Below are 16,012 nucleotides of genomic sequence, written 5' to 3' on the forward strand. Positions count from 1 at the left end.
GTGCCAACACGTTGCCTCCCCATTCTTCACCTGATTCTCTGTACATGGAGCTTACCTATATGCTTTTCACCATGAATGCTCCACCCAGTGTTCAGTCTAATAACTGCATTTGTATATAATGTTTACCTTGTTTAGATAAGGATAGAATAAACAAACTTAAGTATTATGGCTCCAACATATACTTAGATTCCATTTCTGCCAGTATGTACCCCTAAATCCTGCACACTGGACCTTTAACATTCACAAATATAGGCCTGATACTTCTGTATGTTTGAGTCAATATTTGAATTCAAGACTTCTACTTGTAATTGAGTATTTCTACACTGTTGTAGTGCTGCTTTTACTAAAGTAAACAAGTGATTCTTCCACCACTGGCCTGTGTTTTGCGTCATATTCCCTGTCTCTGTGTTAAAATAAACACAATTCAAACAAAAGATCATGACCGACAAAACATCAGAAGCAGACACAGGTTATATAATGTAACTGCTGGAGGACCAGTTAGTGTTTGTTATCCTTCATGCATGATGGGCTGCAGAGAGCGTGGTGCCTTTCCTGCCTCTCTGACCAATCAGTTTAAACAAAAACACGCGGATGAATGGGGCGGCGCTGTTTCTGCACACACACACACACACACACACACATACTCCCTTTCTCTCTGCAGTCTCCACACACACACACACACACACACACACAGCGTACAGCAAAGGCAAAACACGCCGAGAAAAATCAACGGTAAGTTTCTATTTTACTTCAAACGGTTGCTAACGTTTACTGTCTCGTGCGGCTGCTAGCTTAGCCATTAGCATCCCAGGGCGTTTTTATGCTAACTGAATGTCCGTTTACGTTTTAATATGGGCTACAATAACAACTAGCACATTTACAAGTGTATTCCGGTTTCTTGAGCTACATTTTCTGTCAGAATAACTGCATCTTCAACTTGGCGGTGAAACAAATATCTTATCAACGTCAACAAAACGTAAAAAGTGCATTTTGTGGACATTTTAATGCATATACACACACAGTCTTTAATTAAAATGTACCTTTGTTGCCTCTCCTGCCGTCTTCTATAAATAAAACTCATTTCAAACACATCGGCTAACTCTTAATCTGCTCACGAATCGATATTAATTAATTAATTATTGATGTAAAAAGTAAAAATGCTGTGACGGACAGACGCAGCAACAGGTGATCCTGGTTCCCGGGCAGGAAGCATGATTGACAGCCCTTTCAGCCAATCAGCTGGCAGAGAATGGAGCCCAGGCACCAATCGCGTGCGGCCGCAGTGTTCGTGTGGGCGTTGATCCAAGCTGACAGCAGTGTCATCAGCGGTAGATCCACACTGGGACACGGAGGACAGACAGGGAGGGTGTCTCCGCTGCTGAGGGAGGATTTTTTCTGTCGTCGTTGCCAAACACACGAGGTGGAAATACACCGTGAGTTGAATTTCAGGCTGTGTAGACGCTGGGGAGGACAGAGCCGCGTTTCTGTTCAGAGTTGAGTGTTTTCTCTACAGATGGCTCAGACTGGTAGGTAGCCAATTTTGGGCTGGACATAGAAATGCATGTGCTCACCTGCCGTGTTAATGCTGTCCTGCGAGTCCTCTGTAGATGAAATGCAGCAATATGTCTAGATAAAATACAGTCATTGGTAACTAAACTCTATTTTAACACAAGTAAGGATGTAATGTTGTACTAGAATGACATTAAAAAACTGCAAACTAGCAAACAGGCCCCTGTAGGAGTGTTACAGTGGAACCATATGAGATTAATCTGTTAAACTTTGTACAATATGGTGGCTGTAAGCACATTATTGTACGAAATTCGGGTAATTTTCTGATATCCATGTCTGGATAGTGCTTTTGCTTTGTTACAGCTGGGTAATAAATCAATATAATGACACTGTGATAGCTGATAAGATAGTGTATTGCTCAACAGTGTTTTCCTGGTCGTAAAGGCTGGTTTATAGCAAGTGACACACTACTGTGGACTTTGACAGATATCCTGGTAAACATCCACATTTATAATCTTTCTTAATCAAACTGTTGCCTGTGAAAATTTTGTGATCACACCCAAAAACAAACCCTAAAATGTTGCAACAGTTTAAGAATCAACATATAAAGTCAAAAATACTATTTTTATTTTTTTGCATAGAGAAATAGTGATTTGATCCGTTGTTATTATACAAAATATTGTCAAGTGCAGCTTGTGTATTGTGAAATGAACATAACATGATTGCCCTCTTACAAATCAACAGTTAGAAGCAATCAAATACACCCATGCTCACGTCAATAACACATTTGCTGCCACAGCCTTACTTGGTCTGGTGACTCTGGTATGACTAGTAGATTAAGGTGGCTTAGCAAACTTTGGAAGTATGTTGTTATGTAACTTGCATTAGTCAGTTTATTGACTTTATGAATCTTCTCTACTTGTGTTACTTGTTACCCGATCTCAGTCTCTTTAAAGCAACAGGCTCAAGGGAATATAGTGAAATTAAATGTGCCATTATCCTGTAATTGCCAGTCGCTACAGTGGCTGTTCAGTCGAAGTTTCACAGTCAAGTGCTGCGAATAACGTTTGCAATTTGCTTTCAGGTAACTGCTGCAGTCATTTTGGAATATTCACAATTCTGAGAATTATTGTCGCACTGGAATTGGATCAACTCTCCCAAGTCACCAATCCTTCCTCATGAGGAAAGATGGGGAATGGATTGTCAGAACAACCTAGCTTCCTCTCAAACGTGCCATTCTTCCAGTCGTTTCACATCGCCATCCTTGGGCTGGACTCTGCGGGGAAGACCACTGTTCTGTACAGACTGCAGTTCAATGAGTTTGTGAACACAGTGCCCACTAAGGGCTTCAATGCGGAGAAGGTGAAAGTGTCCCTGGGCGGCCACAGGACTGTGACGTTCCACTTCTGGGACGTGGGCGGCCAGGAGAAGCTACGCCCCCTGTGGAAGTCGTACACACGATGCACGGATGGCATCATATTCGTGGTGGACTCTGTGGATGCTGAGCGCATGGAGGAGGCCAAGACGGAGCTCCATAAAATCGCCAAGACCTCTGAAAACCAGGGGGTGCCGCTGCTGGTGGTAGCCAACAAACAGGACTTGAGACACTCATTGGGACTTGCTGAAATAGAGAAGTTGCTGGCGCTGAAAGAACTGGGCCCCGCGACTCCCTGGCACCTGCAGCCAACCTGCGCCATCATCGGTGATGGACTCAGGGAGGGACTGGAGAGACTCCACGACATGATTCTTAAAAGGAGAAAGGTGCAGCGTCAGCAGAAGAAAAAAAGATAAACTTGTCATGATGTGAAAGACTTACCTGCTGTTATATGTGAAGGATATTCTCCTGGGTGGACACATGCATCTGCTGCAGGCCCAGGTTCAAAATGCTGAGTTTTATCAGTCCAGAATTGAGGTTTAGGATTCGCGGTCTTGGTCTTGTGATGATGCTGTTGATCAGGAAGTGACACTTAAAGGAATACAGTATGAAGATGAGAAAGTTTCAGACATGTGTGGATATATTAAAGAGTCTAAAAGGATTAAAAAGCACTGAGGGTTTGGGGTCTGGAAGGGTGATAGAAGTTAAGGATGCTGTATGTTTCATGAACGGCTGTTCCAAACAACGCTACCAAAAATAATTTAAGAAAAGGCTTTGACTAGTTGAAGGGTTATTTGGTAAACGATTGAACATTGTTACACCAGAGGAGCAATGAAATATACATCAGTTTTATTTTACTGTTTTGTATGTTATTATATCTTGTTAATTTTTTTACACTGGACTTTCTCTGTGAAAGAAAAGTATTATCATGCATTATTGCATTATTATCGATTTGCTTGCTGTCTTTTATCTCTCCTTTTTTTTAAAGCACTTTAGAGTATCACTTCGTATGAAGTTTACAGTCTTTAGCATATTGTGTTGGATTTTACAGAAACATTTGGGCAAAATACAACAGATGCTACTGTAGTTGGTCGACATCGGCCACATTGTCATTAGACAGTTTATGCATTATGTTTTGCTTAATAAAACATATTTAGAGCGATACTGACGGTGGTATGGAGGGTGTTATTATGTCCACTTTGTCATTCAAGAGCTTGGATTTAAAAAGCAGGTACTCAAAGATGATCAGGGTTGTAACCTTAAATTCATTTGGGTGATAGCAGGCCTTAGAGAGGGATGAGCAGTATGTGAAAACATCTGTCAGTGTGCACGTTAACAAGGCACTAAATCACCAGTTCCCCCAGGGGAGCTGCTGTATAGCAGACATTATAGGAGTATCTGTTCTGTCACGTTAATATGATGCAAGGGGAAAACAAAACACGTGCTAAGTCAGCCTACCTGTTAGTTATCACGTACAAGAAATATTCCTTGGTTTCATTTTAAGTTTTGATTTACATATTGTGTCGACGCAGGAACACACCCTAAACCCAAAGCTCCATTTAAATGATTGTTTGCAGGTGTGGAGCGTTATGTTGGCTGCACTGACACCTTTGTCATACCTTAATCATAGCTTTCATTTGTTACTAAATCTTTGTACACACTGAGTTGCAGTATTTGCATAAAGAGCTACAGACAACGGTAGCAATGCTGTCAATCTGATTTTGCAATATACACTTTACAGGGTTTAACATTAATGTTTGGGGGTTTTTTCACTTGGGAACACAGGACAGTACATTTATTTGCCCCTATACAAGGGTTGCAGCAACATACCGGTTTCAGGGTATACCTTGATATAAAAGTTGAGGGTTATCATACCGTGTACATTTGCTCATGGACAATGTTGGGGGGAAAAAATGCAACTAGATGGAGAATCTCCCCTTTTATTTTAGTTATTTTCAAACGGGAGAGTTTTTACACAGACTTCAATTAACGAAATGGTTTGAAGTCTCAGTTATACTATAGTATAGTATTTTATCAACCTTGCCCTCAAACTTGTGGCAAATTGCTCAGCACATAGTTGGAGTTTCAGCCTCTAACGCCACCCAACTAAACTTGTTTCAATCAGGAGTGACTCACTATGACTAAAATAATATTTATTTACAAGTTCATAGAAGTATGGGAAATGTGAGTAGTCTTTGATAATTAGGCGCCAACACAATGTCATATTTTAAGGGTTGCGTTGAGGCTGTAGTAGAGTAGGGTACCCCCTCTGTGGTGTGGTGGCGATGAGATGGTGGTGGTGGCGATGAGATTAAGAGGGTATTGGGGATCTGGGTGGACTGACTTTTGATGAGCTCGACCTGGGCACTGGATGTTAATGACTAGAGGTGAATGGGGTGGAGGAGGGTGTGACGATTCCACCCAAAATGACAGATGACGACAGCAAAGAGGAGAATGGATTTAAAGTTTGACAGCAGCAACATGATACTAGCACACTAGCCCAACATGGCATTTTACTTGACATAATTGGGCAATCTTTATCGATAGGTCCTGTGTTAGGGAACAAGGTTGGGGCATATCAAAGTTAACATCCAAAAAATAATCATTTATGTCTCTTCACTCTGGGCTGCTGCAGTGTAAAGGGTTAAGAAATGCACAGATGCAGCACAGACAGGCTGTGATCAGGACTTGAAAATGTAGTCAGGGCAGTCTGGAGGCCAGACCCAGCGTGACAGGCTGGGGCAGGAGACTGTGAAGCCAGGGGCATTACCCGGTATTTTTGGACTGAGCTGGGTGGATATGAAGCCCACTGTATTAACGCCATTTGCTCTCCCATTCCTCTGAAACAATTAATGACTGTAAAGCCCGACAGGCCGGTGCAGCAGCTGGCTCTCTAAAATAACTCTGTGATGCAGATTTGCTCTGCTCACAGGCTGAATCGCCAAACATGCCCAACATATAAATATCTGTTCCAGTTAAATGTGATAATTGTGACCTTGATGTGGGGTTTTGGTGCTGGATCTCAGGGGGTCTAATGCATTTAAAAATAGAAAATACATGTCCTTAGTGCTAATTTTCACACATTTGAAAGACTTTAAAGCTACAGTAGAATGTAATTTAAATCAGTGGAGTACTTAATGGTTCATTTAAATCCTTTTTTGTGGCTTTTATGACTTTATTAGATAGTTAAAAGCAAGAGAATAAGCAGGAGTGACCCCGTGGATTCCTGGCTGGACTTGACCCCAGGACGTTGATTCCCAGGGTGACCCATTTTTGTCAGAAGTTGATGAATCATGTTTTTGTGTTTGGACGCCCAGGTGCCTCTTCCCAATGTGTTTGCCAAGGAAGGAAACTCAAAAGGGCAAAGGCATATTCACACTTTTCCTGATTCTACTTCCTTTTCTCTGAAAGCCACGTCAGCTTTCAGTGTGTGCGTGCGTGTGAGTAAATAACTTCATATGTCGTGTGCTGCTTTGCCGTGTTTGTACTTAAGGCCGTTTCTTTTGATCTGCCAAAGCACTCACCAGGGGGTTACTGTTATTGGCTCTGCAAATCAAAAAGCTTGTTACCTGTCTTTTGCTGACTCAGTTTAAAATGTCTAAAACCATATGTGGTGACCAAAACAACCAAAATCACCTCACTGGATCACATAATCACTTTTCTCACATGTTCTGTCCTTTATCTTAGACCTTTTTCCAATCTTGTAAAGTCCTCAGTGAAAGGTGGATTAGGGTGAATAAGTCTCCTTCAGGGGCTGTGCATTAACCCATTAACCTCAGATGGTGTGCTTGGCACGAAATGCTCCATCCAACATGAAGTAAAGGCGCACTGCAGTGCCCTCATGTCTTGTTAGAAGTAGTTCATCCATGCAAGAACTCCCTCCCATTATTTCTTTTATACTGTACCAGAGATACGCCTGAGGCATGATCGAGTTTGGCAGTTATTTTCCAGGTTGGGCGGCACTCAGCTGAATACTGTACAAAATGTTCTACCGTGTGTTTATTGAGGACACGTGGAGAGCAATGACAGTCTTCCTTAACATCATACAGCTGGGAGGAGCTGCTGGAAGGATTTATCTGCATTGTAAATTCCCACGCCAAAGTTTTCTTTTTAATGATAACCTCAGTGTTGAACATAGACACACCCTTTAAACACTCTCAGTATGTAAACACATGTTATCAGGAGTCTTATGGATAATTTAACTTTACTATAGATGTGAGATCTGTTCGTCTGTCGTAATTATTCCAACATAAACATTGAGAAATTGTGTTGTTTGCCATATCACTGTTAACACTGCAATACCCATGAGCCTCCGTCACTGTTGCCATGGAAGCCAGTTAGAGGCTGAACTAAATTCAGAATGCTGTTGCAATAGAGAAGCAAAGTTAGACTCTCAGGAAGTGTGCTGGACTTTTAAACCAATTTGATATATTGGCTAAACCATGTAATTAGAACTTCCAGGTCCGTCACATGGTGCAGTTGGGCCCAAAAAACTTTCTCCCATAGACTTACATTGGGAAAGAGTCCTCTGTAAATCAGTGGACACATCCTGAGTGTCACAACCCCACACAAAATGACTCGTTTCACTATCGGGATTTGGTCCAAGTCTCCAGGAACAGCGTCCGGCTTTGAAGCCAATTTTACATAGTGGTCAAAAGTGGAATTACTATTAACTGGTCTGTCATATGAAGCCATGGGACCCAAAAAGACTTTTTCCCATAGACTTACATTGTAAAAGAGACATCTGTTAATCAGTGGATACATTTTTTTGAGGGTCACAACCCCACAAAATTACATGTTTCACTGTCGGGATTTGATCCATTTGGTCTGATAATCCTTCTAAAGTCTAGAAAAGCTGTAATATTAAATCACTTTATCCCCTTTAACTTTAGAAGTCTCCAGTGCGTTTGCTCTATGGGCCCTACAATGCAGAAGATCCGGACAATTTCAATGGAGCATTTTTGGCTTCATGCACCACTCAGCAACTTTCATTGGAATGAACGGGGCCCCACCTACAATGCTGTATCCAGGTCTCTTAATACATCCATGATTTGGTCTGATAACATTTCGAATCCAGGAGTAGCCGGCTCAGCTCTCTCTACTGCACTTGCTCTATGGGCCCAATGATGTGGAAGGTCCAGATAATTTACACTGAAGAAGTCAAACTTTTTTGGCTTCATGTGGTACTGAGCAACTTTCCTAGGCATGAAAGAGGCCCTGCTTCCAACGCTGTATCCAGTTCTCTTTACACATCCATGGTTAAAGTCACTCCCCTTCAAGAGTCCCCATATGACCTTATGTTGGAAAAAAAATGTATGGTATAGTCAGTAGGGAGAGACTTACTTAGATAACTTTTGGTCCTGTGTGAACTGTGCCATGAATCACACATGATCAGAATCAGAATACCTTTTATTGTCTATATGCCTTTTATTTATTGTATCATTAAAAAAACCACAACATTAGGAGTGTTACTCCTGTAAGGTGCTGATAGTTAAAACCACATCCTCCATACATTCACCCATCTAATCCTCCCACTAATAAATAATAGACAGTAAGTGTAATAGGTAAAAAAAACACACTACACATACTACAATTCATGGCACAGTGCAGACGGGATCAAAAAGTAATTTATTTTCTTGCCGTAAACTACCATACATATTTTTCTTATGAAATAAGGTTCCATGGTCATCCATCAAAAGGGGAGATACTTTGCTTCTATAAAGGACAAAACATCAGGCTATATTGCTGAATTCTTCTAGCATAGGCCCAGCAGCTCCCACTGGCTGATAAGGATGTGTGCCAAAGAATTTGAAGTTGTTTGATTGGATGTTTCTGCCTGAAATGCTTTTTGGGAGTAAGAGTCGGTTTCTGTCTCATAGTTTTTAAGAGCAAAGGCTTGTGCAGTACCTCTGACTTTCTGTGCGGCCTGGTAGTTTTTTCTACCATGTTTTGGTGAGTCAAGCAGGAGACGTTCATGTCCATACAAGCCTCAGAACTGCTCCAACTGATGATTACATAACAATGTCTATGCAGGAAGAAAATAAATGGGACTTTTACCTTATGAACCCTGGATGCCCAAAATAAGTTCTCTCCTTTCACTACTCAAAAGACCTGTGGCTTTCAGACGCTTTCAATACATGCATGTGCAACTTTTTTAGCTAAATTACATCATGTAGTATGAAAATAAAAAAAGCTTTATGAAGTATGAAGTAAGTATGAAAAGCTTTCATTTAAGTTTTAAAGGGTAAAAACAAAACAATGTCTCTCAACAAGCTGTGGGCCTTTGGTGGGTGTGTGGAGACAGTAGCTCCAACTCTCAGAGTACAGGCACTCCTTGTCCTAATTTTTCACGTATGCCAGGAATGAGAAAGCCAACTTGCACAGATATAATGTGGAGAACAGCCACTAACTGTAGATATCTGTGTCTCAGAAGTATCCAAAGTATCCATCCTTTAACCTTAGCCAGACAAAGAATGTATCTGTCCATCCATATTTAAAGGTCTAGTGTGTAAGACTTAGGGGGATTTAGTGGATTCTACCAGAGGATTGCAACCAGCTGAAACTTCTCCTGGTTAGAATTCCTTCAGTGTTCATTGTTCAGGAGGTTTTTGATAGGAGATCTCATCCTCTCCAAAACAAACCAACCAGGGGTTTCATTTATAAAACAATGAAGGATCCATACTAAAAATGTAGGCCTACGTACGGACAAAGCCAAAAATGACGAGCGCCAAAAAATATTTGACAGTTTCTACAATCAGGCTTCCACCTCACCAACTACGTCACCAATTTCCTGTCTCTAAAATGTTCGTAAGCATGGGTCAAAGTTTCTCCCATGAAGTCTGTTTCTACAGACCACAGCTTTTGCGTGGGAAGAGGTCGTATTTGGATGGGAAGGAAGGAAGATCCATGACCAAACGTCGATATATGATGAGGTCGGAGTGAGAATGCGTTGCGGACATGGGCTGCTAATTTGTGCTCACCTATTTTTCCCAATAACTTAATATCCAGACGTTCAGAAGGTTTTTGTCAGGAGCTGAATTATCCACAGAGGTCTCTTCCTCTGCTGAACAAATGGACCAAGACACCGATTAAACAGTCTCAGTTGAAAAATCTATTTTTCTGATGTTGCTCAAATACTTCAGTGGCCGATGTGAAAATGCGAATGGCCCCATCTAGAGCCAGTGTTTGGTCTGTCCAATCTGGGCTACTGTCGCAACATGGCGGTGCAACATGGTGATCCTTGTAGACGAGGACCTGCTCCCCATGTAGATATAAACGGCTTATTTTAAGGTAACAATCACAACGATTCTTATTTTCAGGTGATTATACACTAGAGAAAACATACCTATTATATTCAACATATCCCATGAGTCTTAGCCACAAAGGTTTCAAAGCTAGAGCTGTAGGCTAGTTGTTGCAAAAAATCCCTCTTTATTTGTTTTCTTTTAGGAAAGGGTCAATGAAAAATTACATTTAGCAACAAAAGCTAGAATCTAATCTGGTAGAAATGGTTGCACATGGTGGTAAATAAGTGTGAGATAAGGGAAACTGAACATGAGTGCACGCATACGGGTTTGTTTGTGCAAGAAAATGTGTAAATTCCATGTTTTTTTTTCTCGACCTTGAACCCTGAGCTACACCGCTAACACTCTCTCCACAACACATGCATGCTCAGACACAAACATAGGATTCTTTGTAATCCGGAGTCTTCCTTTAGATATGAAAATAAGGACATAGGCACAGACATTAAAAATGCATACCATAAAGCTCTTTTTCTGCATGGCCATGACACAGTAATGTTTGTGTCAAACTGCACGCCTTCACTTTCCCATAAATCCACCTCCAGAGGGTTCTCCTTTTCTGCTGAGATTGGAGATTTATCCCATTGTGTACTTAAAAAGGGGACATTGCAATATATGCACACTCCTAGCCTGCTTATTATGCAAGGTTATCATGACGGGATTCATTTTTCTTCCCCCAGTCTATTGAGAGCGAGTGGCCTATTTACATGTGAATTCCTCCCGTAGCCCTGCAGCTTCGCTCAAAGTAGCGAACGGGGCCACCTGCAAGGGGAGAGGGGGGAGGAGGGAGGAGGAGGGAGGAGGAGGAGGGAGACGCTGTTTGAGGAGCTAGAGAAGTGCACTCCTGTTTTCTTTGGTGCAGAGAAGAGAAGCCGGTTTCATTAATCCTTAGGATCCATGGAGACAGAGAGTGAGCTGTGGCAACACGAACACAGGCAGACGTTTTTTACTCACCTGAATACTGATCCTACATCAGCTGATACTGCTGTGTTCCTGTACATATTGTTGCTGATGCATATTCTGGCCTGAAAGTTAGAAATTAACAAATAGAGTTAAAATAAACAACCTTACCTTATTTTTTACACCACTAACTAACCTGCTTTGACAAATATGTTTAGCAGGAAACTATTTCTGCTTTGATCATCTGCTAGGTGTCAGTATGCAGTAGTGGACTGTAACTGAATACATTCACACAACTTGTACTTTACTTGAGTATTTACATTTTATACTACTTTATACTTGTACTCCATTAGAATTCAGAGGAAAATGTGGTCATTTTTACTCCACTACATGTAGCTTACACTTGTAGTTACTCGTTACTTATTACATAATCTCTATAAGCAGATATCTGCATATATCTTTCACCATCAGAAGCATTCTGGTGTCAGTTAGTAATATCCACCAGTCACCTTTGAATGGCAGGTAAACAGTAATGTGGAGTGGCAGAACGCATTGGCCGAAACCCATCGGAATCTGTCAGCTACTATCTGAAGACAGTTTTTAAAGAATCCGCATTCATATGCAAATATCTGTTTATGGAGATTAGCCAAAATGATTGCCAAACAGAAGAAGAACTCTTGGCCTGGACATGAAATATTGGTCCTCACCCCCAGAGGTTTTATTGTTGTCAGACAAAAGCCGACGGGTTCCCGAGAACAATTTAGAGTCACCATTTAACCTGCATGTCTTTGGACTGTGGGAGGAAGCTGGAGTACCTGGAGAAAACCCACGCTGACATGGGAAGAACATTCAAACTTCACACAGAGGGGCTCCACAACCAGTAACCCTCTTGCTGTGAGGCAACGGTGCTAACCATTGCACCACCGTGCTGCCACAATATTAATATATTCTATAACAAAACTTTGAAAAGAGACACTCTGCATAATGAGTACTTTTAAGCACATTATGCTGATAACACTGTACTTTAACTGTGGTAACATTTCAGATTCAGGCAGGACTTTTACTTGTAATGTAGTATTTTTGTATAGTATACTATAGGATCCGAGTACATCTTCCACAACTGTCAGTATGCTTCAAATGAAGTGCTTGTTGGATCGTTGAACAGCATCTGAACCTCAGAGGCATTCATGGTGGGAAATATGATATCCTCATACTGCAGTAAAGTCACAGGGAGAAGATTGGAGTGGTTTGGTGGTTGGGCGTACAAAGCACAGAACTTTGACACCAGAGACGGGAGTGCGAGTCCTGCATCCCATGTGTTGTTTTAATAGCCTGGACCAATCAGTATCTGACATATCTCGTCTCATGTTTTCAGGCAGCGAGAGAAAGAGGATTGAAAGGAAACATGGACTTTCATCTGCCTTGGCAGTTAATTAGAAATGCAGCATTGCAGCCATGGACCTTCATCAGGCATTTAATAAAACCTTCTCTTTTACTTAAAGGGTGACATCTGTAGGTTTTCAACCTGGACCCTATGTTCCCATGTTTTTGTGTCTATGTGACTTAAGGGAAAAACTATTTTTGAAAAAAGTCCAGTGTTGAGCAAGAACGCTTCAGGCGGCAGCCATGAAACAGGCTGCTGCTGTATGTAAACACTTAGGACATGTTCAGACCGTCAGTGTCCGCCCACTAAAAGTCTTTTTGTTATAGAGTAAAATCAGCCCCAAAATCGCTATTGCCACACCCACCAGACTCCATTTAAATTAACAGTGATTTAAGAGTGTTTAGAGCCAGCATATTTTCACATCTAACTCAGTGAATTAAGGTTTTATTTTAACCAAATCAGAGTTTTCACTGTGTGAACAGCGGAAAGATGAAGCAAGATGGTTTTTGTGAGGTTTACTTTGTTTCTGTTGACTTTGAATGAAGTGTGTTTTATGATGATAAAATTAGTGTTTATTTGAATGGAGTCTGGTGGGTTTGGTTATAACGATTTCAGGGCTGTTTCTGGGTAAACAAGTGAATCTTATTCTTTAACAAAAAGGTCTACCTCTGTAGGGATCCTTTTCAAAATGTTGTCAAACACTTAGAATAGCAATCTGAGTCAGTCAGTGGCAAAAACAAGCACTTTTAATGGACGCAAATTAACAGTGTGAACGTGATAGATGGCGACTGTGAGGAAAAGTCCCGGAGGCTCTTGGCTCTCTGTTTTTCACACTATTTCAACACATTCTCACTCCAACCTCGTCACAGATCTACATAGTCTCTTTCAAAATAAACACACTACGTCCAACAACTAACGCACAAGGTTGGGTTTAGGCAACAAAAGCACGTGGTTGGGTTTAGGAAAAAAGAACAGAGTTTGGCTTTTGAATCTTATGGGACACAAACACTGCTACCTCAGGTGAAAGTCAGTTTTTGTTGGACCCATCCACCACCCCTACCACCTGCCCTACTCAGACATTGATTGCCTTAACTCTTGCTCTTGTCCCACCACGTTTTCCGCCTATAACGGCGATGGCCTTCTTATCATGCTGACATTAAAGGGATAGTGCACCCAAAAATGAAAATTCAGCCATTATCTACTCACCCATATGCCGATTGAGGCTCAAGTGAACTTTTAGAGTCCTCACAACACTTGCGGAGATCCGAGGGGAGAGTGGGTAGCAACAAAACTCCACCTAATGGAGGCTTACGGCGCCCCAGATTCAAACGTCCAAAAACACATAATTGAAACCACAAAATATCTCCATACTGCTCGTCCGTAGTGATCCAAGTGTCCTGAAGCCCCGACATAAAAAGTTGTCTGGAAAAACGTCATTTGTCATTGGGTGAGTAGATAATGGCTGAATTTTCTTTTTTGGGTGCACTATCCCTTTAAAGGACGGCTTTTCGTCAGTGTCTGATGGCACAAGTCACTGCCCAAGCATCGCCTTTCAACAACTTCGGAGTGAGACCAGGTTGACTTTTTATTTACGATTTTATGAAGGAATAGGTTGTCCGTTTTTTTTTTTCTGCTCCATGTTTTATTGACTGGTTGGCACTCCTAATCTTGTTGTATATTGATGTACAGTAACAATAAAGTGCTCTCACTCAATACTGAACTTATTTCAAACATTGTTGTTTCCATTAGTCACTTTGACACAAAGACATTGGAAAATAGAATCTAGGTTAAAAATACCAGTCACCCTTCTAGTTATACATGAAGACATTGGCTTGTATGGGCCATACAGGTGCTCAATCAAGCTTAATTTTTGATTTACTGCTTTATATGTCTGTCCACAAGGTTTGGAATTTGAATATAAGTCCGCACTAAAACTTTTGATTTTAAAGCATATTAATACAGCGTAAGCTTACAAAATCTAATCAGCTTGAAATGTGCAACACTGTCTGTAGGACTGTTGTGATATGTAAAATAGAAACTGTAACCACAGTTCACCGACATCTGATAAACTGTACCCTTAAGTCTTAGAGCAAAACCAAAAATTAGCAGTTACTTTGACATCCTGTGCAGCTAAATGTTGTTTCATTAAAACAAACTATTAGGCATCGCCTGTGTGCTGCAACAGTGTTTTTCGCCTTGGATGGGTGACAGTGTTCACGCAGTGACATTCTTTGGCTCAGCTCGTGTGAAAGCCTCATTGTCGAGGTGATGATTGCTCTTTCACCCCTCGCTCCCCGTCTGAGAGAGCATGACTGTCGGCAGCTGGAATGAGAATGGGGGAGAAAAAAAAAACCTGTATGTGCATGGGTACGTGCACGAGATGATGGGCAAATTACTTTTTTATTCTGTCTACCATTTTGACCTTGAACCTTGTGGGCCACACAGTCACACCCACTCAACATCCACAGCGCACCCATGTCCAGACACAAATCGGGCCCACAAAGAGCCATGTCCCCTCCATTCTATGTATTGTGAGGCACAAGCCTGTGAAATCTGTCTTTGGTCTTGTTTGGGCATGAGGGATTACGGCGGGTTTAGGCTGTGGTCTCCAAAGCTTTATGTTCGCACACTGACTGATGGGGAAATTCATGCCGAGCATGTGGGCTCAGTGGAGTTTCATCATTCGACAGATGAGAGGCCCCAAAATAGTTTGAAGATTTAGGAGAGTCAGTGCTTGTGCAACCAGCGAGTTAGGGTAAGTGGTTTGCTGAGCTTGACATCAGGACATATTTGCAACAGCAAACCTCTAAAACACAAGAACAACCACTATCAAAAATACTCAGATGTTTTAGTAAATAAACGTTACAGAGAGATGATTTGGATTTTCATTATGTTTTTTATATTATTTGAAGATAGAAAGCAGAGGGAGGGGGGAGGAGGGAAGGATACAGGGTTAGAAGGAATAAAAAAAGAAAAAAAGAAATGGGACTTTCATATCAGGGACCCAGGTCCGGACTGGAGTACACTTGATCCCAAAATCCAGTTTGTTGAAATACACCCCGACAAAGGTGTGCCCTTCTCGGCCGCAGAGGTCGGCTGTGGCCCTACACTGGCTAAACAACCAAAACTGGATTTTACTCGCAGACAGCTGCAGCTACAAAGAAGTGATGAAGCTTGTGGTTGGATATGTTGTGGGTGAAATGTTGGTCCATGAGTAACTCTCTGTCTGACTAACTGTACTGAGTTAGTTTTGATCTCTGATGACCACAAACAGTAGCAACATGGTCACAATCAGATTTAACTCAAACATGGAAGCATCAACACTGTACTGATAGGAGAGATGTGTCTGTGTGTAGTTACATTTTTGAACTGAAAGGGCATCCAGAGAGTGCAGACCTCCACCAAGGCTAAATGCCTTTTTTTTTACCAATGTTAACAAAGGTAAAAATAATTCATGTATCCGCCCTGTGACTCTGATCCGCTCAAAAATGTAATGGGCTTTTCCTTGACCTGTGCTACATCCTCCCACCAAGTTTCATGAAA

At 41.5% G+C, this 16,012-nt stretch overlaps 1 protein-coding gene across 3 annotated transcripts; it reads left to right on the forward strand.

Moving 5' to 3' along the window:
• Window positions 1-583: 583 nt before the first annotated feature.
• On the forward strand, window positions 584-4,048 carry arl4aa (ADP-ribosylation factor-like 4aa). Of its 3 annotated transcripts, none has more exons than XM_050046932.1 (2): window positions 584-732; window positions 2,594-4,048. In XM_050046932.1, the coding sequence occupies exon 2, from the start codon at window positions 2,698-2,700 to the stop codon at window positions 3,298-3,300; it is 603 nt and encodes a 200-aa protein (XP_049902889.1). In that variant the 5' UTR covers window positions 584-732; window positions 2,594-2,697; the 3' UTR covers window positions 3,301-4,048. The 3 variants fall into 3 exon arrangements, with proteins under 3 accessions (XP_049902889.1, XP_049902887.1, XP_049902888.1); XM_050046930.1 differs by lacking the exon at window positions 584-732 and adding an exon at window positions 1,189-1,526; XM_050046931.1 differs by lacking the exon at window positions 584-732 and adding an exon at window positions 1,189-1,433.
• The last annotated feature ends 11,964 nt before the right edge of the window (window positions 4,049-16,012 follow it).

Source organism: Epinephelus moara, chromosome 6, assembly GCF_006386435.1.
Source record: "Epinephelus moara isolate mb chromosome 6, YSFRI_EMoa_1.0, whole genome shotgun sequence".
NCBI lineage: Eukaryota > Metazoa > Chordata > Actinopteri > Perciformes > Serranidae > Epinephelus > Epinephelus moara.

What these genes read in the sequence shown, in the direction of transcription:
- arl4aa (XM_050046932.1), top strand. Translation starts at nt 2,698, where the DNA reads ATGGGGAATGGATTGTCAGAACAACCTAGCTTCCTCTCAAACGTGCCA.